Below are 25,071 nucleotides of genomic sequence, written 5' to 3'. Positions count from 1 at the left end.
TTATACACCAACAAATTAGATAACTGAAAAGAAGTAGATAAATTTCTAAAAATACACAATGTATACCCAGACAGAATCAGGAAGAAACAGAAATTTGAACAGACCAATAATAAGCAGAGAGACTGAATAGTAATGAAAAACCTCCCAACACAGAAACCCCAGGATCAAATGGCTTCACTAGCAAATTCTACCAAACATTTGAAGAAGAATTAACACAAATTCTTCTCAAACTCAAAAAATTGAGGAGGGAATACTTCCAAACTCATTCTATGTGGGCAGCATTACCTTGATACCAAAAACAGATACAGACACCACAAGAATCCTGGCTGGTGCAGCTCAGTGGATTGAGCACCAGCCTATGAACCAAAGGGTCACCAGTTCAATTCCCAGTCAGGACGTGTGAGAGGAAACCACACATTGATGTTTCTCTCCCTCTTTCCTTCCCTTCCCCTCTCTCCCTTTCCTTCTAAAAGCAAATAAAATCTTAAAAAAAAAAGTACACAAGAAAACTATAGGCCAACATCACCGATAAATATAGATACATAAATTCTCAACAAAATATTAGCAAACTGAATTCAAGAACATGTAAAAAGATTATACACCATAACCAACTGGGATTTATCCCTGGGATGCAAGGATGGCTCAACATATGCAAATCAATAAATGTACATATTAATAAAATGAAACATAAGCATCACATGAACATCTCAGTGCAGAAATGCATTTGACAAAACCAGCAGATTGGGTACAGAAGGAGCATAACGTAATAGGGGCCATATACAACAAACCCACAGCTAGTTAACTTTATACTCAACAGAGGAAAATTTAAAGCTTTTCCTCTAAGATCTAAAGAAACAAGGAAGCTCTCTCTCACCACTCTTATTCAGTATAGTGCTGGAATTAGCTAGAGTGATTAGGCAAAAAAGAAATACACATCATCCAAAACAGGAAATTATCTGCAGGTAATATGATCTGCATAAAGAACCCCAAAGATGCAACCAAAAACTGTTGGAACTAATCAATAATTTCCATGAAACTGCAGGATACAAAAATCAGCATACAGAAATCGGTTCTGTTTTTATACATTTAAAAAAGAAATAAAACTATCCTATTGACAATAGCATCAAAAACAATAAAATACTTGAAGTACATTTAACTAAGGAAGTGAAAGATCTGTACAATGAAAACTACCAGACTTTGCTGAAAGAAACTGAAGAGGACACACACAAATGGAAAGACACTTGTGTTCATGCATTAGGGAATTAATATTGTTATATCCACAGTGCCCAAAGCAATCTACAGATGCAATGCAATGCAATCCCCATCAAAACACCAATGGCATTCTTCAAATAATGTAAAACAATCCTAAAAAACTGTATGGAACCACAAAAGACCCCAAATAATCAAAGCAATTCTGACAAAAAAGAAAGTTGGAGATATCAAACTTCCTGATTTCAGACTACTACAAAGCTACAGTAATAAAACAGTACGGTATCAGCACAAAAAATAAACATGTAGACCAGTGGAAACATGTAGATCAGTGGAGAGCCCAGAATTAAATCCCTGTTTATGCAGTCAGCTCCTATTTGACGAGGGAGCCTATATCACCCAGTGAGGAAAATACAGTATCTTCAACAAATGGTTTTGGGAAAACTGGAAAAATACATGCAGAGTACCGAAACCAGACATCCATCTTACCTTTCTCACAAAAATTAACCCAAAATGGATAAAAAAATTAAACATAAGACCCAATATTATAAAACTCCTGAAAGAAAAACAGGAAAGAAGCTCCTCAATACTGGTCTTGACAATTATCTTTTTGAATATGACACCAAAAGCAAAAGCGATAGTAAAAATCAACAAATGATACTACATCAAACTTAAAAGCTTTTGCAAAGCAAAAGAAACAACAAAAGGACAAAGGCAACCTACAGAATTGAAGAAAATTTTTGCAAACTATACCATATAAAGGGTTAATACCAAAATATTGATATATGAAACTCATCTCAGTAAGAAAAAATTTCAATTAACAAATGGACAGAAGAACAGACATTTTTCCTAAGAAAAGACATACATACAGATGCCCAACAGGTACATGAAAATGTGCTTATTAGCACTGACCACCAGAGAAATGGAAATGAAAACCACAATGAAACATCACCTCACATCTGGTAGCATGGCTGTCATGAAGACGACAAGTGGTGAGTGCTGATGAAGACATGGAGAAAAGGGAGCCCTGGTGCACTGCTGGCGCGAATGTAAACTGATACATCCACAGTGGAAAACAATACAGAAGTTCCTCCAAAAATTTAAAATAGATCTATTATATGATGCAGCAATTCCACTTCTGGGTATTTATCTGAAGAAAACAGAAACACTAACTCGAAAATATAAAGGCACCACCATGTTCACTGCAGCATGATTTACATAGCCAAGATATGGAACAGCCTGAGTCTGCTGACGGATGAATAAAGAAAATGTAGTACACATACACAACAGAATATTATTCATCCATTAAAAAGAATGAAAGCTTCCTATCCGTAACATGGATGGACCTTGAGCCCATTATGCTAAGTGAGATAAGTCAGAGAAAAACAAGTACTTATTGTATCACTTATATATAGAATTTTCAAAAGCCAAACTTGTAACATTAGGGAATGAAATGGTGGTGATCAGGCAAGGTGGGTGGGAGGGGAAAACAAGACAGGTGTTGTTTAGGGGCACAAACTCACAGGTGGTAAGTAAGCCCTAGAGATGTAATGCACAGTACAGATCACAGACAACAATGTTGTATTCAAATCACTGAGCTTGCTAAGAGACGACAAGTATTCCAATTACTAAAAAGAAAGGGTAATTATGTAACATAATAGAGGTATTAATTATAGCTACAATGGCAATCATATTAAAATATATAACTACTGAATTAAAATGTTGTACACCTTAAATTTACATAATGTTACATGTCAAATATATTTCAATTTTTTTTAAAGTCAAAGCTGGAAACCACCTGCTGTCCATATAATTAAAGTCACTGAAAATTAGATAACTAGACCCCAGTTTAGAAGATGGGATAAAATCCTATCTTTACCAAGAGTCTATTAGTTTTCAATGGTTTGGGGTAAGAAGGCTTAACAGTAAATGAACTATGCTATCTCACATTACAGTATTCCAAGTCACTGCTTTCATACCTCCAATCTGACCAGAGTTCAGGTATGCCAAGTTTAGGTGTCCTGCTACACAACCTCCAAGGTTTTGTCATTATCCACCTATTGCCTGGGAATGGTTTATTCTGCCTGTTAGCCACTCACATATTTGACACAATTAACAAAAACTAATTGTTGTTGGCACATGCTCATTTGATATTTAACTTTTTCTTTTCTATTCAGGGTAAAATAACTGTCTTGAAAATAGTTTTTAATGCTCAGTCACAATGAATGGGGTACGCCAATCAAGTTTGATACTCCTGATACTGTATTTGCTATTCATTGCTGCTTCACTAACATACCTCATTTTCCTTTCACTTTAGGAAATAAATGCACTGAAAGCAGATAATGATGCTCTAAAGATCCAACTGAAATATGCACAGAAAAAAATAGAAAGCCTCCAACTTGCAAAAAGCAATCACGTCTTAGCTCGGATGGAGCAAAGTGACTGTTCTTAGCCCAGGGACACAAGGAACACAATCTGTGGATGGGTGGATCACAGACCGCATTTCACAAGTCGATTACCAGAAACACCGGGGAGCCCAGGCGTGACCAGCTTTAAAAGGGGTACTTTAAAAAAGAAAAGCTACTCTTTTTTCCCAGTATGTGGTATTGTTTTCTCTTCCACTCAGCTGAATCAGAAGGAAGGAAAACTGAAGAATGCACTATTGTTGCCATTCATACCAAAAACTTTTCCCTGAAAGCAAAAGTGTGATAAGAACGTATCTATAGTTTTAGCCTGCCTGGCTGCTGCTTCCTTAGAACTAAAATCCCTGGAAAATGGATCTGCCTGGAGTTTTCTGTGAACTGAGGGATTTACTTTGTTCCACCCAAAGCTTGTTAGTATTAGATTCACTTCTTCTACATGCCAGCATTCTTTATGAATCTGGTTCCCAATTCACTACCTCAAATCTAATCAGTTAGCCTTTCCCTACTCCTCCCTTACCATGCTCATACACCTGAGGACATCCACCTGGAACTGAACTTCTAGAGATGTAGGCACAAATAGCAGGGGGCCTGTTAAACAATATGACATGTCCAGTCGCAGGTCAACTTACAATTTTAGTCTCACAGTCATAATAAAATAAGTAACCAAGTTAAATACCTGAAAACATGGCCAATACCTTCTCACAGATGACTGGCTAATTAGCTACACATATTGCTAACACCTTTGTCCTCATATAATCCACAGTGGACAGAATTAAGACTCTATGGCTATTGTTTTTAAACAGAGTCTGTTTAGGTCTTTATGTGCCATCTTTACCTTTTTTTTTTAGCATTGTAACTATTTTTGAGCTGAATTTGTGCTTATACTGCCTTCACTATTATTATTATTTAGAAATAAGCTAATTGGATCAGAGCCTTCAATAACAGCTGACAGAGTGTACATATGTATATTATGTATATATAATATCAGACATGCATGTGACTCGGAATATTTTTTCCTCTATAAAATGTGGAAGTGAATTAAACTTTTAGTCATTTACAGAAATTCACAAGTATAAAGTTCAGTTTGTTATAAGGTGAAAAATTTGCTCACAATGTAAATTATATTGTTTGGCAAAATCACAAGTAAGAGACCTACATGTTATCCATTAATGAAGGTTAATGATAGACGAGCTAATTTAGTTGTCCAGGCAACTGTTCATAAACTCCTTTGTCAGATTCTCTATTTCTCTAAAAAATTCATACGATCATCTTCTTTTTCTGTGAGGGGGGTGGGAGAGGGAACTTACCTTCCACTCTTGGAAAACCTGGTACCAAACTGACTTGAAATTCATAAACAAGGTGACTAACGTGCCAAGAACATAATATCAACAACTAGAAGTTCCAAACCTAAAGCCAACAACGCCAAGTCTTAATCAGAATACAAAGCACATATACACAATGTAGCTTCCTTGGAGAATTCAGATCATTTAAGAAGTTTGATGAAAGACTGGTTCCAATTTGCACACCTCGTGGTATTGAGCTTTAGCGACAAAGTTAGTGACTAGCTTTCAAGTGTGTTTTAAAGAATCGCTTTGCACACAAACTTACCCTTTTCCTAAATCCAAACTGGAAAATCCCACCACCTGGTATGTACATTTATAGAAGCACTTTGCTACTTATCTTATATGGAACAACATGAGTTTATGATCATCTTCAAAATTCATATTCTTCACTATTATTCCTCTGATAAAGACCAAAAACAGTACTGCTCTATTTCCTTTAAACACAGTCATGTAACAAATTTTTTCATTCTTCTCCCCCTCTACCCCAAATACAGACTCCAGGTTAGTTTCTTTGTAAATACTCTGTAATTTATAGGAACTCAAAAGGTCACAGTCTCCTTAGTCACATTAACAAGGCTAGAAGATCTCAGGCACTCCAGAACTTATCACGAAAATGGATAGGAAGTAGTAATTTCATCACAGGTTTTCACAACCTAGAGGGCCAAGAAGTACGATGTGTAAATTAATATTATTGGCGTGAAGCTACAGAAATAATCGGTTTGTTAAGCCTAGGATACAAAATTTTGTGTCTTGTACTGACTTGAAATAAGTTTAGGCATATGTTTATCTGCCAAAACAATGACAAATTTTGTTTTGTTAACAGTAATGTCACTTCTCATTTGCTTTGGTAATTGACTTGTATTTTTATTATTTGTGAATTTCTGTCTAAAGATGTATTATGTAAAAGAACTGCAAGGAAAAAACATGTACAGATTGTAAAGTTTTTTATACCTAATGTAAGTTTTCTTTGTGTAATATTTATATGATAAAAGACATTAGAATCCCTATAACATAGATGTTTTGTATTTCTTCTAGTTCATGAATATGCAGAAGCTTCACCTGAATTTTTACTATAATCCACAGCTAAGACCATTCCTGTATTGTATTAGCCAAACAGTTCTCCTGGGAGGAAAAGCAGAACCCACTAATTACTCAGTATTATTTCTTCTAAATCTCTTTATAACACAAAGAATAGTACATAAATATTCAACCTTTTCCATCTTATTGCACAATGACTTACAGTGTTCCCAAAATATCAAGTCTATAAATACTTAACACTGAAGGAGACAAATTTGAGGTTGTCATTTCTCTGTGGCTTGGTCTTTAATTCCACAGTTCTATCTAAGAAAACTAGCAAGTACAGAAACTTTGAAGCTGTGGGTGAAATTGGTAGAGGGTGGTTCAGTCTAATGGACAGACCATCCAGAGCAATTCATTTGTGCCCACGATTACTTAGTGATTAGAGAGAGCCATGATGCCCCTTAATCCCCAGCCAACTTCTGTTTAACCAGACCAATGAAGAAGGGAGAAAACTTCCAATCACTCAAATTCCAGTATGGAACGCCTTCTGACACACTTGGATGTGAGTGTATTTATCATTTTGTCCATTCATACTTCATACGAAATAATGAAGTCACTCTGATAACCTGAACTTAAAGAAGAGATTAAACTTCCTCTCCTCCAGCCACAATTCCCATCCCAAATATCTGTATCCTATGCTCCTCACAAGATAATAATGTCATGGCTCAGAACATTCTCTAGTCAAAAATCTTTTCTGAATTTTCAAACCTTTTTTTGACACAAACATAGGTAATTAAATGTTGTTTTAAATTTTTTTTTTCTATTTAGTGAGTCAAAATTTCCCTGATCTGCAAAGCACAAGGAAATAGGTTCAAAGAAAACACCGACCCTTCTTCTGCTGAGCTGACGTGCAATGGTGTGGTAGGTTATGTGTGGACAGGACTTATGTTCTATGTTCTCTCTTTTTTTAAAATCCTCATCTGAGAACATGCTTGTTGATTTTAGAGAGAGGGGAAGGGAGAAAGAGAGGGAGAGAAACATCAATCAGTTGTATGCGCCCCAACCAGGAACCAAACCCACAACCTAGGCATGTACTCTGACCAGGAATCAAACCCTCAACCTTTCAGTTTATGGGATGGTGCGCCAACCAACTAAGCCACAACAGTGGACTTGCGTTCTCTTTATGGTTCAGATATGAAAGTAGTTACCTTCTTTAATCCAAAATTCCCAGTCAAGATATATCTAGAGATGCTATTAGATAACAAAGACCAGACCCAAGGGGAAATGAGGTAATAGGTAAAAATGAAAATGAGAACCAGGCAAAAAGGAATGAAGAGGCACAAAGGTATGGAACTTTAGGAAGCAGAAGTACCATTCATCATATTCCACATTTGTATTGCATTCAATTTATAAAACATTTTCACATTATGGCCTTTCACATTAAGGCCTCGGATTATCTTACTGCTATTTTAGTTACTGCTTAGCACACTTCTACGACTGACATTTTTACTGAACAAAGATTATCGTGGAAATTTAGCTTTGAGGAAAGGATGAGATATTTGAGTCTAGACCCCTCAGCTTTTTAATCAGGTGATGTTTATGGGAATGTGTACATAGGTGTGATTCCAGCTCCAACACTACTCCAGGAGCAAGCACGGAACCTGGGTAAGGTTTTCAGTGAGTCCTGCGGATAGTCCCACAGTGTGCCTATGAAGGTACAAAGAAACCTTACAGAAACTGATAACATAGATGTTTTGTATTTCTTCTAGTTCATGAATATGCAGAAGCTTCATTAAGAAGCTTCCTTTCTGCCATTATTCATAAACCTTCACTGATAAAAGCTAGAGTGGTTATAAACTCCTTCTGTGTCAGCAACTAAAGTTCCCAAAAGAAAGGAAGCAGAAATGTAAAAGTTTTAAATGAACTTTTTCTGTTTTAACTAATAACTCTCTTGAAATATTTTACTCTGCTGGCATCTGCTTAAATATTTTTAAAAATTCTTTTTCACAGTTCACAGGTACTAATAAAAATGTTTTCCTAATTATGGAAAACATTCTCTGACAATCACAAACAAAATTAAGTCTATTATTTAATATAAACACATTAAAAATAAGTTTACAAATAACCAAAACAAATTGTCTTCCTATCCCGAACAAATTTTTTGAAGGGTTATCTTGAAAAACACATGGCCAACACTGCAGTACACACAATATTTACTTTTAAAGTTTTAACATTATTTTAGATTTCACCACAGGGTTTACTATAAAACAAAACATAACCGCCACATATCAAAAGCTGTTTCTCCACTGGTACTCAGCTTCCTACCTACTGAGTTGGTTAGAGCACAGAGAGTTGTTATGCGCAGGTGTTAACCAGAAGCCTTAACCTGCGTAGACTTTACAGTGGGAATTTTAAAATTTGTGTGGCCCCTTTTCTCTCTCTCCGCAGTAACAGAAAAATGCGTTACTTGGCCCACCTCTTAAACCATTCATAGTAGGCCTGCTATAAATTCTCAACAAATTCCACTTGTACTTAGGTCTTTATGAAACGACCTAGATAGTGCTCAAGCATCACGTTCCTCAGCTGAAGTGAGGAAAAACCAATCCTTGAGACCCTCTGACCATCTTAGCCCCTAACACCCCAGGACTAAGTGCCGTGATTCAGATTCACAACTCCTGCTCACCAAGCCTCTGACTGCTTCCATGGCCTAACCACGGATAACCACTCCCTGACCTGTGTTTTACAAATCTAGCTATTAATGAGAATTATGGAGGGATGCCTTGGCCCTACCTCTGATCTATTAAAACTGGAAATTACTCTAATCCTACATAATACAGTTCAGCCTGCTTTTTAATATTCTGATAACTAAAATAATGGCCCAAACGATGAAGAAACAATCTATAGGAATTTTTTTACAGCATCATGTAAAACTGGTTCTTGTCTCTGTCCCAACCTCAATCTAACTTTGCTTTGCCAAACAAAATCACAGATTTCAAATCTAGTTAGAAAAGAAATCAAATATGCATACCAAAAAGTAGACTCAGGCTTCAGTTAATGGAACTTTAACAGAAAACTGGCCAGAGGAATCACTTCCAATAAAAGAAACAACAAGTCACAACAACTACCTGTTCAACAAAACTATTGGTCCCTTTCCCTATTTCTCACTGTGGGGTAAGGTTCGAAGTATATAAACATTCTTTGAAAGTCAGCAAGAATGTCCTAATTACCAAATCCAAAAAATAGCTTTCTTGGTTGGCATTCTCAGTGGTCTCTCCACCAAACATGCTACTTTGGTGGGTATATGGAGACACTGCTCCAGGAACTGATCATGAGACAGCCCCCAAACAGATGTTCTAATGTCCTCTGTGCATCTCTGTACCCCCTGAAAAAGTCCCATGAACAACCCATCGATGTTCCTCCCCAACCCCTAGGTTTCTGAGATACAGCTCTCTTCTATATCACTTTAATATAGCCTCTGGGAAGTATTTAGAAAATCTGGAGTTCAAAAATGCATCCTGTCACATTGATATTTTAGCATTGTAAATTAGGAACACTGACCTAGCTACAGAGGAATCACTTCCAATAGAAGAAAAAAAACAAGTCATGACAACTACCTATTGAACAAAACTATCGGTCCCTTCCCCTCTTTTGTAAAGTAAAATGAACAAATACAAAACACAGGAATACAGATGAGGCAACAGTCTAATAACAAGTGGGCTCATTTATGTGTCTCAAACCTGAATAAAATACAGGTAACAATCTAAATTCAATCATGACAATAAAATACTTTCCATTTTCCAAGTTTGATGGTAATAAATATTTACATTTTTAAAAATAGTTTTAGCTCATTTTTTGTTTTTTTAAAAAGACATAACATGCTCAAGAGTACACAAAATGATAAAAATAAAATCATCATTCTGTCCAGGAGATGAAATGGTAGTATAAAACAATACTCTTACATATTAACCCAATTAAAGAATGACAAGGAATCTAACATGGTGTTTACCTCAAAGATGACATTCAAGTATGTTATTTAGAACACTATGCCTAATGTATCTATCAAGAAGTAATGACTGCTAATTTTTGTAGTTATTAGTATCTCCTATATCCACCACCACCTCCTCCATATGGATCTCCATAACCTCTTCCACCATAGCCCCCTCTTCCACCATAGCCCCCTCTTCCTCCATAATCTCCCCTACCTTGGAAACCTCCTCCTCTGCCACCACCTCCCCCACCACCTCCCCACCCTCCGCCCCCACCGCCTCCCCAACCTCCGCCTCCTCTCCCACCGCCACCCCCTCCTCTCCCACCACCTCCACCACCCCAACCACCCCTTCCGCCGCCTTCTTGTCTCTTTTGCCAAGGTGGCATCTCAGGAGGTGGTGGTTCGATTTCATTCGGCCGTCCTCCCCTGTCAGGCACCCTTCCCATCAGCACCTGTTTGAAGAAATATTCTCTTTCAGTGTCTAATATTTTAAAGGTTAAAATTTATATAAAGATGCCAAGTGATGCTGAAATTATTGTTGTAATAAAGAAACAGAAGCCAAATATTTAAGGACATGAAAGTATCAGACATGGCAGTATGAGTTAATTATGAAAATATAAATGTGATACATGATAAATTCCTCACAACATGGTATTATTTTTAAACAATCTAGATAAATATTTCTGAAGCTTAAAGGCTTGTTATTTTCTCGTTTAAATCTGTTTAGAAAATTCTGTAACAAACATGAAGAAACTTTTCTTCATCACAATAAGAAAACATTTTTAGCAAAACATTAAAATACATAAAATACAGACCCTAAATTAATAAATTCATAACCATTTATACAACAACTCTGGACTCTCCATTGCCACTGATTTGATAATGGACTATCCAATGAAGGACTGTATTTCTAAGCACATTTTAATTTCAACTAAGTATAAAGTGTTTGTGATAACATGAGGATATACTGAGGTCAGAGATGAATATAATGACTATAATCCAAGGCAGTACTGCAAAGAGATATAAGGATTCTCAATGAAATATTCCCTCCCTATGAGAAACTTAAGCTCAATTTCAGGGATGGTCTAGCTGTTACATTATAAAGAAAATAAAGACTTGATATCCTTCCTTAACCATGCCTTACAATACTCTGAAGGACAAACCAAGAACCTGGTTTGAGACCCCAGACGTCTATAGAAAGGCTCTACTTCATGTGCCATGAACAGAGAAAGACAGACAGCGGCGAGGAAGGTGCCCTCCCACCCACCACAAGCCAATAGCTTCCTGCTAGTCTCTTTCAGGGAAAGAAGGTAAAAGAGTAACTTCCTCAACCAAACTAACCTATGAATCAGTTAAGTTCTACTTCTATTGATTCTCACCAAAACTATGTTTTAGTAATGTAGAAATCATAAATAAATACACAAAAAGTACAACACTCTCACTGTGGGGTAAGGTTCAAAGTATATAAACATTCTCTGAAAGTCAGCAAGAATGTCCTAATTACTAAATCCAAAAAATAGCTTTCTTGGTTGGCATTCTCAGTGGTCTCTCCACCAAACATGCTACTTTGGTGGGTATATGGAGACACTGCTCCAGGAACTGATCATGAGACAGCCCCCAAACAGATGTTCTAATGTTTCCTCTGTGCATCTCTGTACCCCCTGAAAAAGTCCCATGAACAACCCATCGATGTTCCTCCCCAACCCCTAGGTTTCTGAGATACAGCTCTCTTCTATATCACTTTAATATAGCCTCTGGGAAGTATTTAGAAAATCTGGAGTTCAAAAATGCATCCTGTCACATTGATATTTTAGCATTGTAAATTAGGAACACTGACCTAGCTACAGGGCCACATAATAGGTCTCACACACGGTAGCATCACAGCTTTGATTCAGGTTGCTACCAGGTGCCTTGATGCCACATAATATGTGCTGAATTGGTTATGTGCACACTTTCCACCCTGGAATAAAATTTATAAACTTTCTCTTAGCTTTGCATCATGTTCAAAGGGATACATATTGGGTTGGCTTATACCTGCAATAGAGAAGGAAAAGCCATTTGGTTAAGCAGATGCTTCAGAAGGAAAGGGATAGGAGAGACCTGCTGGTGAGGGGCCGTAAGACACTCAGGCTGAACGCTGTCATCCTCCTCTTTACCCCAAAGCAATCATGAGCTTCTACAAACAGTGGCTTTGTTTGACCCTCTTATTTCCCTTGAAGGTTAAGTTCACCACATTCTGTCAACTGTTTCAGTTTCAGTTTCTGGTTTATTATGACAAGAAATCGTTCTCTTAAATGCAAAAAAAAAAAAAAAAAAAAGACCATCCTCAAATAATTGAGACTATAAATTATAAACTCAGAAAAGGGAAACTCTTGATGCAGCAAGAAAAAAATAACCTGATATTGACTAGGTATTAAGTAACATATGGGGTGGGAAAAGTAGGTTTACAATTGTTCATATGGAAAATAATAAAATAAATAATACAAGAATAAACTCTGTATTTCATGTATTCACAACTGTAAACCTCCTTTTGCCCCCATGCTATATTTAAAGAGAAAACACTTCCAGAAGATAAGAGGAGGTTGATCTAAAATGGAAGTAGGAGGCAGGAACACCTAGTGCCTAACTAAGCAATTAGGCAAATCGACTTCATAAACAACCATCCCTCTGGCAAGGTAGCCTGCATCAAGAATACCTATCTCACTACACTGAGTGAGAAATGATGTTTTAATATTACCCAAATCACATACTTTCGATTTTTTCACCTTTTTGTAATCAAAGCTGTCACAGAGTGCTCAGTCTAAATGAAGAGTGCATTCTAGTGGAGCTAACAAATGTTCTAGACTAGTTTATTGTTGTTCCTGCAGTAAAAGTAAAAACTACAGACTCTCTGAGCTTAAGACCACTCTCAGAGAAATGGGCCCACACTCTGAATCAGGAAACCTCCATGAGATTCAGTGACGTGCCCAAGATGACTCCTCTACGTAAATGACAGAGCTGGGATGTGCGCCCAGATCTGTATGATGCCAAAGTGTGTACTCTTCCCTTTACACCAAGGACATGAGGCACCTGTCAGTAACTGAAATGATTCCTACAGATTTTCAATGACAAAGAATAATTACTCTTTTGGAATGGTAAATAATTCCTCCTAAGGCTATTAATAAAAGCAATTCTTAATTCCTCTAATTCAGATAAAACTTTGGTTTAATTTACAAATGCAGAAATTCAAATGAACTTGCATACACATAACTAAGCCTGGATGAACTGAAGCCCTTCCACCACTCTTTTCTAGTTCACCAGGGCATTAAAAAAAATTAATTAAGATCTGTAAAAATACCAAAGGAGGAAATTAAAGATTCATTCTCCACTGTACTGAAAGAAAAACCAACCTTATTAATGGCACACGCCGTTTTCTCCCGGCTGGAGCCACTACTTGTCCTAATGATTTTGGATAGATCTTCACGAGCAGCGAGTAAATGTGCCAATGTAATCGTTGTCTTGGGTGACAAAGCATAACGCTTAGGCTGATAAATTCTTGCTATGTCATCTGTTTTCACCTAAATGACAAAAGGGAGAAAAGGAACCAAAGAACATTTCAATAAAAGAGCAATGGCAATCATAAATATCTGACACTTAGTATGTAGAATGAAAAAGTAAACCAATAGATGTTAAAAAAATATATACAGCTACCACTATCAACTACTTAAAAACTAACATAGATTTTTAAAGTGAGGATCCAAGATAGTGGAAGAAGAGTAAGTGGAGGCTACACTAACCTCCTCCCAGGACCAATCTGGAATTACAACTAAATTGTAGAGAAATCATCCTGAATAACCAACTGGTCACTAGCTGGAGAGAAGCCTTATAACCACAGACAGACAGAAGAAACCACTTCATAATGTGACTAGTAGTAATGTGGAGGAGAAGAGAGAAGGCTGGTTGGGCTCCCACTAGTGGCAGCTGAAGTGCCAGAAGGATATTTCAGTGGCTAGTGGGATGCCCTTGAGAAGTGTAGGGTATAAACCCCAAGCTGGGCTCCTCAGTCTACAGCACCAGAGCCGGAAAAGAACCCAGATAACATCCAGCTGTGAAAAGCAGCAGGGTTTCTGTCTCCCAGGGAGAGACCGCTAGAAACACAGAAAGCCTATTAAAGGACCAATACACAAAACTGCACTGGTAGCCACTTACCCGGGCTCCAGCGAAGGGAGGACAAAGTGCACTAGAGACGCTAGAGGACAGTCTGGGCTTGGTGGCTCTGGGTAGAGGACAGAAGGAACAATTACCAGGATCCCCATGCTGAGTCACTCCCCATACTGCAGGGGCCATCTCTCTCAGGCAGAGCGCTCCTCTCTGAATGGCATCAGCCTGAGGGAAAGCAGTACCTCCACCCGCAAAACTACTCTGTTCACCCTATGTTAGGCTTAAGCTTGGCTGCTGATTACAGCTTGATGATGTTAACAACTGAGGAGTTTAACAGCTGATTAGTTTAACAGCTCCGGCCAAAAATACAAAGCAGCAGCCAAAATGGGAAGACAAGAAACAGATCCCAAATGAAAGAACAAGTGAATGCTCCAGAAGCACTAGATGAAATGGAGGCAAGCAATTTATCAGATAAAGGGTTTAGACTAATGACTATAAGGATACTCAACAGCATGAAAAAAGACATAAAAACCATAAAAAAGAACCACTCAGAAATAAAGAATGCAATATCTGAAAATAATACATTGCAAGGAACAAATAGTAGGTTAGATGAAGCAGAGGATTAAACCAGTGTTTTGGAAGACAAGGGAAAAAACACCACAGGAAGAACAGCACAAGAAAAACAGATTTTTTAAAAAAGAGGAGAGCTTAGGAAACATTTTGGACAACATGAAGTGTAATAACATCTATATCATGGGAATACCAGAAGGAGCAGAGAGTGAGCAAAGGGTCAGAACCTATTTCAAGAAATAATGACGAAAAACTTCCCTTATCCGGTGAAAGAAAAAGTCACAAGTCCAGGAAACTCAAAGAGTCCCAGACAAGGTGCACCCAAATGCTCCTACACCAAGACACATAATAATTAAGACAAGGAAAGAATCCTAAAAGGTGCAACAGAAGAGCAGGTAGTTACCTACAGGGAACACCAATTAGAAAGGCATCCGATTACTCAACAGAAACATTTCAGGCTGGAAGGGAGAGCTATGAAGTATTCAAGGTGTTAAGAACCAAGTACCTACACCAAGGCTACTTTTCCCAGCAAAGATATCATTTAAAATTGAAGGACAGACGAGGAGTTTCCCAGACAAGAAACAGCTAAAGGAATTTATAAACACAAAACCATTACTGCAACAAAATTTAAAGGGCCTGCTTTAAGAAAAAGAGAAAAAAGTGAAAACAGAGGAAAACAGTCTAACAATAAAATGGCACTACATTATGTATCTATCAATATCACCTTAAATGTAAATGGCTTAAATACTCCAACCAAAAGACAGAGGGTACGTAAATGGATAAGAAAAAAAAAGACCCATATATGTGCTGCCTCCAAAAGATCCACCTCAGATTGAAAGGTGCACACAGACTAAAAGAAAAGCACTGGAAAAGATATGTCATGCAAATAGAAAGGAAAAAAAGCTGGGGTAGCAGTACTTATGCCTGACAAAATAGACTTTAAAACCAAGGCTATAGTAAAAGAGAGAGCAGGACACTTCATATTGATAAAGGGAACAATCCAACAAAAGGATATAATCCTAGTAAACATTTACACACCCAACATAGAAGCACTTAAATGTGTAAAGCAAATCTTGATGGACATAAAGGGAGAAACTGACAAAAATACACTCATGGTTGGGGATTTTAACATCCCACTGACTTCAATGGATAGATCTTCCAGGCGGAAAATCAACAAGGAGACAGCAGCCTTAAACAACATACTAGAGCAAATGGATGTAATTGATATCTTCAGAGCATTTCACCCCAAAGCAGCACAACATAAATACTTTTCAAGTGCATATGGAAGGTTTTCTAGACTAGACCATATGTTAGGACACAGAACAAGTCTCAATAAATCCAACAAGACTGAAATCATATCCAGCATCTTCTCTGACCACAATGCTATGAAAGTAGAAATCAATCACAAGAACACTGGAAAACACGCAAAGATGTGGAAGCTGAAAAACATGTCATTAAATAATCAATGGATCAACAATGAGACCAAGAAAGAAATCAAAAGATATCTTAAAATAAATGAAAACAAGAACACAACAATCTACAATCTGTGGGACACTGGGAAAGCAATCTGAAGAGGGAAATTCATAGCATTACAGGTCTAGCTCAAAAAAACAAAAACAAAAAAATAAACAAGAAAAAGCTTAAATGAACAATCTAACTTTACATTTAAAGAAACTTGAAAAAGAACAACAAACAAAGTCCAAAATGAGTAGGAGGAAGAAAATAATAAAGATCAGAGCAGAAACAAACAAAATAGAGTCTAAAAAAATGATACAAGAGATCAATGAATCCAGGACCTGGTTCTTTGAAAAGATAAACCAGATTAACAAACCTTTAATCAGACTCATCAAGAAAAAAAGACAGAGGACCCCCAAAAAATCATAAATGAAAGAAAAAAGTAACAACTGACACCAAAGAAATACAAAGGATTTTAGGAAAATATTATGAACTATATGCCAACAAACTGGACAACCTAGACAAAATGGATAAATTCAAGAAACATACAATCATCCAAAACTGAATCAAGAAGAATCATGGAATCTGAAAAAGATAGATTACACCTGGTGAAACTGAAGCAGTAACCAAAAAACTCTGAAAAAACAAAAGCCCTGGACCAGATGGCTTCACAGGCAAATTTTACCAGACATTCCAAGAAGAAGTAACACTCTCCTTCTTAAACTATTTCAAAAAATCCAAGTGGAGGGAAGTCTCCCAAGCTCGTTTTATGAGGTCAGCATTATCCTAATTCCAAACAAAGACACTACCAAAAAAAAAAAAGAAGAAGAAAATTATAGGCCAATACCCCCGATGAACATGGATGCTAAAATCCTTAACAAAATACTAGCAAACTGAATACAGCAATGCATCAAGAAGATCATGCACCATGATCAAGTGTGATTTATTCTGGGAATGCAAGGTTGCTACATTTGCAAATCAATAAATGTGATTCACCACATAAACAAAATGAAGGATAAAAACCACATTATCATATCAATAGATGCAGAAAAGGCATGTCATAAAATCAAGCACCCATTTATGATAAAAAAAAACTCAGCAATGTATGAATAGAGCAAACATACCTACACATAATAAAGGTCATATATGAAAAACCCATTGCCAGCATCATACTCAATGGGCCAAAACTACAAGTGCCCCCCTTAAGATTTGGAACAACACAGGGATGTCCACTTTCACCTCTCTTACTCAACATAGTACTGGAATTCCTAGCCACAGTAACCAGACAAAAAGGAAAAAGGAAAAGCATACAACTTGGAAAGGAAGAAGTAAAACTGTCAGTATTTGCAGATGACATGATACTGTACATAGAGAACCCCAAAGATTCCATCAAGAAACTACTAGAACTGATAAACGAATTCAGCAAAGTAGCAGGCCACAAAATTCAGATCCAGAAATCAGCTGCATTTTTTTTGCCAATAATGAACTAACAGAAACAGAAATCAAGAAAACAACCCCATTCACAATTGCTTCAAAAAGAACAAAAAACCTAGGAATAAACCTAACCAAGAATATAAAAGACCTGAACTCAGAAAACTATAAGATATTGACGAAAGTAATTGAAGACACAAATAAATGGGAGCACACACTGTGTTTATGGATAGGAAGAATTCACATCACTAAAATGTCCATACTACCCAAAGCTATCTATACATTCAATGCAATTCCTATCAAGATTTCAATGACATATTTCACAGAACTAGAAAAAAATTCAAAAATTTATATGGAACCACAAAAGGCCCCACATATCAACAGTGATCCTGAGATAGAAGAACAAAGTTGGAGGACTCATGCTACCTATCATCAAACTATACTACAAGGTCATAGTAGTCAAAACAGCATGGTACTGGAATAAAAACACACACATAAATCAATAGAACCAAATAAACAGCCGAGAAATAAACCCACACCTTTATAGTCAATTAATATTCGACAGAGGAAACAAGGCCATACAATGGACTATACATAGTTTATTCAATAAATGGTGTTGAGAAAACTGGACAGATACATACAGAAAAATGAAACTAGACTAACTTCTTACAACCACACACAAGAATAACTTCAAATGAATCAAAGACTTAAAATTTATCCCTGAAACCATAAAAATTCTAGAAGAAAACACAGGCAGCAAAATCTCAGACATTGCTGGTAGAAATGTATTATCAGGTATATCTCCCCAGGCAAGGGAAACAAAAGAAAAAATAAATAAATGGAACCACATTAAACTGAAAGATTTTGCACAGCAAAGGAGATCTTCAACAAAATAAAAGGACAACCCACAGAATGGAAGTACATATTTGCTGATATATCTGATAACAGGTTAATATCCAAAATTTATATAGTACTTATAAAACACCAAAAAACAATCCAATTCAAAAGTGGGCAAAGGACTTCAACAGACTTCTCCAAAGAGGACATACAGATGGCCAACATTCATATGAAAAGATGCTCAATGTCACTAATCATCAGAGAAATGCAAATTAAAACCACAATGAGATACCATCTCACAGCTGTCAAAATGACTGTCATCAATAAATCAACAATCAAGTATTGGCAAAGATGTGGAGAAAGCAGAATCCTTTTGCACTGTTGGTGGGAATGCAGATTGGTGCAACTGTTGTAAAAAGCAGTATAGAGATACCTCAAAAAATTAAACACAGGTATGCCTTTTGACTGAGTGATACCACTTCTGGGATTATATCCGAAGGAACCCAAAACCCTAATTTGGAAAAAACATAAGCACCCCTATGTTCACTGCAGCATTATTTACAATCACCAAGATACGGAATCAGCCCAAGTGTCGGTTCTTCAGTAAGTGAGTGAATAAAACAACGATGGGACATTTACACAATGGAATTCTCTTCGGCCATAAAAAAGAAAATTTTACCTTTTGTGATAGTATGGATGGACCTGGAGATCATTATGCTAAGTGAAATAAGCCAGTCAGAAAAGACAAATACCGTATGATTTCACTCATCTGGAAATAATGAACAAACTGAATAAGCAAAACAGAGACAGACTCATAGATGGGGAGGTGATAGCTAATGCAGCAAGGGGAGGTTAGGGCGTGAAGGGAGAGAAAGAAAAAGGACTCATGGACAAGAGTGTGGTGATTGCTGGGGTGGGAGATTATGGTAATGGAAAAAAACACAAAGATTAATTTGCATTTTCCTGGAAAAAAAAAACACCACCAAAAGTATTCCATTCACAATAACAAAAAAGAAAATGCCTAAAAATACCAAAAACACATGCAGAACCTTTCAGGAAAAAAAAATAGTAAACCTTTAAAAACAAAAAGAAAACCTGAATAAATGGAGAGAAATACCAACTTTCTGGATAGAGACACTGAATATTGTGTGTTAACCTCCAAATTAACTAATAGATTTACTGTAATCCTATTTGAATGGTTTTTGGAAGGACTGGGGGGAGGAACTAAAATTAATCCAGAAATTAAATATTTAAGAATGACTAAAAGAATTTTGAAAAAGAAGATTTCTACCAAATATTAGTATGCAATATGAAATTATCATCATCTTGATAGCTAACATCCATAAAATACTAAATGTGCCAGGATATATTCACTTAATAGTCATTTCTTTAATTCTTAAAACATCCTTTTAGAGTGGTTATATTTATTACCCATTTTTGCGGGAGGAAAAGAAATGAGGCTTAGAAATCTTAAACAATTTCCCCCAAATACAAAGAGAATTCCAGGTTTGCCCACTTACTAATAAAGCGTACAAACCCGCACTTGACCCACAAGCACAGGTGTACAGATAATAGTACACTATTCTACCTCAGTCCAATCACATGGAACTTAGGGAGAAAAAAAGAGGCTGATGAAACAAAATAGGCAACTGATATTCAGAGCCTCATACATGTATGAATGCAACAAATGATAGAGGAAATCTAAGATCAGTGAGAAAAGAGATCAATTATATTTTAAATGGTTCTGGAATAAACTATTGGCTCTTTGTAACCTTAGTTATAATAAAGTATACCTCTCTGAAATTCCAAATACGTTGTTTGATGTTTTATTTTAAATTGAAAAAACATAAAGATGGAAATTTCTGTACTTCAAAAAACATAAAAACAAAATCAAAAGACAATGGGGAAATTTTTCAACAGATAAAGCAACTAGCTAACTTCCTTAATATATAAAAAGCTCAATCAAAAGGAAAACAGGAAGACCCAAAAGGGGAAAAGACAAGACACAAATAAAAATTTCAAAAAAAGAGGAAACTCAAATTATTAATAAGCTTATGAAAACAAGTTAAACTTTATCAATAAAAACATACAAATTAAAAGAATTGTCTTTTTAACAATCAAGTTAACAATAAAATTGCTAACTTTAATATTCTACATATTAAAGAGACTAAACTGAAGATGAAATTTCATTTACCTTACTGATAGGAGTTTAAATTCATACCAACTTTCTACAAAACAATTTGGCCATGTGAATCATAAGCATTAAGTGTCAATAATCTTTGGCACAGTAAATTTCCATTTAGGAGCATCATAAAAATATACTTTAAAATTTATAAGTTATATATATTAACATTCCTGACATCAGTTATATAGAAAAAACATGTAAGAGTTAGTAAATCATGGCATCACCATATGATAAAGCTTTGAAAGCATTATACTAAGGAGCCAGACACAAAAATCCACATAGTGTATGATTCCTTTTGTATATAGTGTCCAGAATGGACAAATCCAAAGAGCCAGAAAGAAGATCACAGTAGTGGCTACAAGGGATGGGTCGGGGTATTGGGAATGACTGCTAATGGGTGCATGTTTCCTTGGGCGATGATGGAAATTTCCTGGAATTAGGTAGTGGTAATGGTTACAGAATGCAGTGACTATACTAAAAACCACTGAACTGTACATTTTAAGGTACTGAATCATATCTCCAAAAATAAGAAATGAATTTAAAATTAATTCTGAAATAGAGCTTTTGAGATATGAAACAATGATCAGGACATACTTGGTGGAAAAAAGTAAACTATAAAGTTATAAGTTATACTCACAGTCTTATCTCAATACTAGAAAAATAATTAAAAAAAGAAACCATGATGGCCAGAGGGGGGGAGGCAAAAGCGGGGGTGGGGGCAGGGCAGGGAATGGGGACCTCTGCAGTAGTGTCAACAATGAAAATAAAGAAGAAAAAGAAAGACACTAGATTAACCATACTGATAAAGGCATATAACCTTTTTTGAAGAATAACTATGGAGTATGCATCAAAAGCATTAAAATCATGCATATTCTGAGTCTTTAGCCAGCAGTCAGGACATTGGCTGTGCCACAGGCCTCAGGTCTCCTCTCCCTTCCCACTAAGGATAACCCAGAAGAAGACTGCCTACACTTCACCCTACCACCGGCAGCCAGCTTAATCTGGTCTGAACATCCTTCCCTAGAGTCCTCCAAGAGAAGCCTACCACCCCATCTTCTCTTGTCCTCAAGAGCCACTCCAATGCCCAGCCCACTGCTGCCTGAGCCAGAGAAGCAATGGGACATCCAACTTAATGCAGTCCTTCACAATTGATGACTTTGAGATTGGGCATCCTCTGGGCAAAGGCATGTTTGTAAACATGTACTTGGCTTATTTCATCATAGCACTCAAGGTCCTCTGAAAGTCTCAGAGAGAAAAGGAAGCTGTGGAGCACCAGTTTTGCAGGAAAGTCAAAATCCAGCTTTGCTTCATCTTCAGCATCCCCACATCCTGTGTCTCTGTATTTCAATGACCGCCAAAGGATCTACTTGATTCGGGAGTATGCCCTCCACAGGATGCTCTGCAAGGAGCTGCAGAAGAGCAGCACTTCTAATGAGTAAGTGAACAGCCACAGTTCATGGAGGGACGAGAAATGCTCTGATGTACTGCTACAGGAGGGTGATTCAGAGACATAAAAGCCAGAGAATCTGCTCTCGGGCTTCAGGAAAAGCTCAGGACTGCTCACTGTGACTGGTTTGTACACGTACCTTTGCTGAGGAGGAAGACAATGCATGGCATCTTGGACTACCTTCCCCAGGGATGACTGAGGGGAGCATGCACAATGAGAAGGTGGACCTGTGGTACACCAGAGCACTCTGCTATGAGCTGCCAAGAAATCCCCCCTCCAAGAGTGCTTCGGACAATGAAATTTATTGGTGCATCAACAAGGTAGACCTGATTTTCCCCACTTCTGTGTTAACAGGAGCCCAGTACCTCACCCCCAAGTTCCTCAAACATAACCCCTCAGGATGTCTGTCCCTGGTCCAGGTACCAGCCCACCCTTGGATCCAGGTCCATTCTTGGAGGGTGCTGCCTCTGTCCCCTGAATTGTCCCTGTCATTTACTTAGTTGTGCCTGTATTTTATGTCTGTATATGTATAGTTGGAAAAAGGAGTCTCTGTCCTGTTCCCTGATCTGTCTTCTACTTCCTTTTTATTTAATAAAGGCTGAAGCTTTAAAAAAAATCATGCATATTCTCTGACCAAGAAATTCCACTTGGGTCACAAAGACCCTGAACAATCGGACTGGGTCTTACAAACACAGAAATCTTTTAAGAACATTCCCCACCTAATTACACAGGGTACAGAAAAGCTCATCCAGAACCGGGTACATCACACTGCTTGACACATGAGATGCTGGAATAAATGTTTATTAAAAGAAAATGCCTAAATGACAGTCATCAACTTTGACTTATAGCTATTCTATTACTATGCCAAAAAAATGTTCCTGAAATAATAATAGTTTTCATTTCACCAGCAACTCTGTTCTACTCACTCTTCAATGTTCTGGATCTGTCTGCCAGGGGTTTGGAAGGAGACTCTATTACAATACATGAGGGAGTATGTCTAGGTAAGTGATCAGACTGACCACACTAAATTATAAAAAAGGCATACATATACTACAAAGAGAATGGAAAAGAGGGATAAAGATATGAAAAGAACCAACATCTCAGAAAATGAAATGTGGAGCCAAAAAGAGGGGTTAACTCAGTTTATCCGTAGAACAGTCTACTCCTCCAGCCCCTGGTGCCACCCTCCGCTCGTCCTCCCCTGGTCAAAGGAAGAAAAGTATGTAGAAAAAATGAGGTTTCCCTTCCTGAAAAAATGAGCAGCTATGGAGAAAAGATTTCTACTAGTCAGCATTAGGAATTCCCACAGCACAACAGCCAACTCCCAAGCCTCGTGTCAACAATTCCAATCCAATCAATGACCCGAGTCCACCACTGGTTTTCACCATCTTGCTCTTTAAAATGAACAACCAGTAACCATCACCCATTTGAAGGAAGCCAGCACAAGAGAGAAAAGCAAACAAAAAATTACATGTAGTAAACAAAGTAATTGAAGGCCAAAGGTGGCTTTTTTTGTTGGGAGAGGAGTTTGACATTTTTTATCCTCATGCAAGAAGACAGCATATCCCCTTGGCTGGGTAGCTCAGTTGGTTACAGCATCCTCCTCACATACCAAGGTTATGGGTTCAATCTCTGGTCAGGGCACATACATGAAGCAACCAAATGAATACATAAATAAGTAGAACAACAAACTGATGTCTGTCTGTCTGTCTCTCTCTCTTCCTCTCTAAAAACCAAAAAATAAAATAAAAATTTTAAAGAGATAGCATATCCATAAACTTAAAAAATATATATTAAAAAAACCCTCAGGAATCAAAAAGAATTTCTGGAAATTAAAAAATGATGGCAGAAACAAAAATTCAATACCAAGGATATTTCCAATAAAATGAGTCAAAGTGGGATTCATTTATTGGATATTTCCAATAAATCAAAGTGGGATTATTTATTGGATGTTTCCAGGAAAATGATACCCAATATCTGACGAATGAGTTCCCAAAAGAGAAAACACAGAAAACAAAAGGCAAGAAACTGATGAAGAGAAACATAAAAGCTGGTCTACAGATTTAAAGGTCCACCTAGTATTTGGCACAGAGAATGATAAAAGGCCCAAATTGACATCTGATGTGAACTTTCAGAACTCTAAAAATAGAGAAGAGAATCCTAAAGCTTCCAAAGAAAAAAATAAAAGGTCATCCAAAAACACAGAAAATAGTATCAGGTTTCTCAAAAGCAGCACAAAATGCTAAAAGAATAATGCCTTCAACAGTCTTAGAGAAAAATGTTTTCAACCTAGAATTATACATTTACCCAAACTATCAATCAAATATGACAGCAGATATACATATTCAGAATTTAAGGATTCAGAACAATCACTCAAACGTACCCTTTGTTAGACAGTTTTTGTGGACTTACAGAACGAGAGAAAAAGCAATGAAAGAGGAGGCCGCTGGGTCCGGAAACAGTGGTGCAGCCAAGGATAGTCGTGCAAGCAGCCAGGTTGCAATAGCAAGACAGAAGCTTTGGAGAGGGAAGGCATACAGAAAACGGAGGACTCGAATGTTAAGCAACCTGATTTTTAAAAAATACGTATTAAGAAAAGAAAATTAAAAAAGCAGCAGCAGCATATGATAGTGAAATATAATGCAAGAAAAAAATAAAATCCAATGAGAAGGAAGATGGGACATCTGGTAAACTGAATAATGACCCCCCAAAGATGTCCACATTCTAATCCCTGGAATCCGTTTATGTGTGATTAAGTTAAGGATCTTCAGATGAAAAGATTATCCTGGATTCCCGGATTTTCTGGGTGGGCCAAAGTAATCACAAAGATCCTTATAAGAGAAACAGGCCCTGGCCCGGTTTGATCCTCAGTCGGAATGTATTCAACAGTTAACCAATTGATGTTTCTCTCTCACATCAATTCTCCCTCCCTCTCTCTTTCTCCCTCCCTCCTTTCTCCTCTCTGTAAAATCAGTAAGCATGTCCCTGAGTGAGGATAAAAAAAAAAAAGGAGAGAGAGAGAC

General features: G+C 37.1%; 2 protein-coding genes and 1 pseudogene across 3 annotated transcripts in view; 2 read left to right on the top strand and 1 right to left on the bottom strand.

Annotated features, from left to right (window-relative positions):
• The window catches only part of RASGRP1 (RAS guanyl releasing protein 1), an 82,216-nt gene extending 76,239 nt beyond the window's left edge, over positions 1–5,977 (top strand). For both annotated transcript variants that reach the window (XM_045822227.1, XM_045822228.1), the window contains one exon: positions 3,527–5,977. In XM_045822227.1, coding sequence (XP_045678183.1) covers positions 3,527–3,661 — 135 coding nt within the window. In that variant the 3' untranslated portion in view covers positions 3,662–5,977. The remainder of the gene's footprint in view (positions 1–3,526) is intronic.
• Positions 5,978–9,696: 3,719 nt separating this feature from the next.
• FAM98B (family with sequence similarity 98 member B) overlaps positions 9,697–25,071 on the bottom strand; it is a 35,100-nt gene continuing 19,725 nt past the window's right edge. The window contains exons 7-8 of the mRNA XM_045822229.1: positions 13,373–13,540; positions 9,697–10,435 (exon numbers count right to left, since the gene is read on the bottom strand). Coding sequence (XP_045678185.1) covers positions 10,088–10,435; positions 13,373–13,540 — 516 coding nt within the window. The 3' untranslated portion in view covers positions 9,697–10,087. The remainder of the gene's footprint in view (positions 10,436–13,372; positions 13,541–25,071) is intronic.
• Positions 21,437–22,548, top strand: LOC123808287 (annotated as a pseudogene).

The sequence above is a fragment of the Phyllostomus hastatus genome, unplaced genomic scaffold (assembly GCF_019186645.2).
Source record: "Phyllostomus hastatus isolate PE091 unplaced genomic scaffold, TTU_PhHast_1.1 phas_scaffold_501, whole genome shotgun sequence".
Classification (NCBI taxonomy): Eukaryota; Metazoa; Chordata; class Mammalia; order Chiroptera; family Phyllostomidae; genus Phyllostomus; species Phyllostomus hastatus.
The sequence above is the reverse complement of the archived record's forward strand: the minus strand, read 5'-3'. Positions and strand labels throughout refer to the sequence as shown.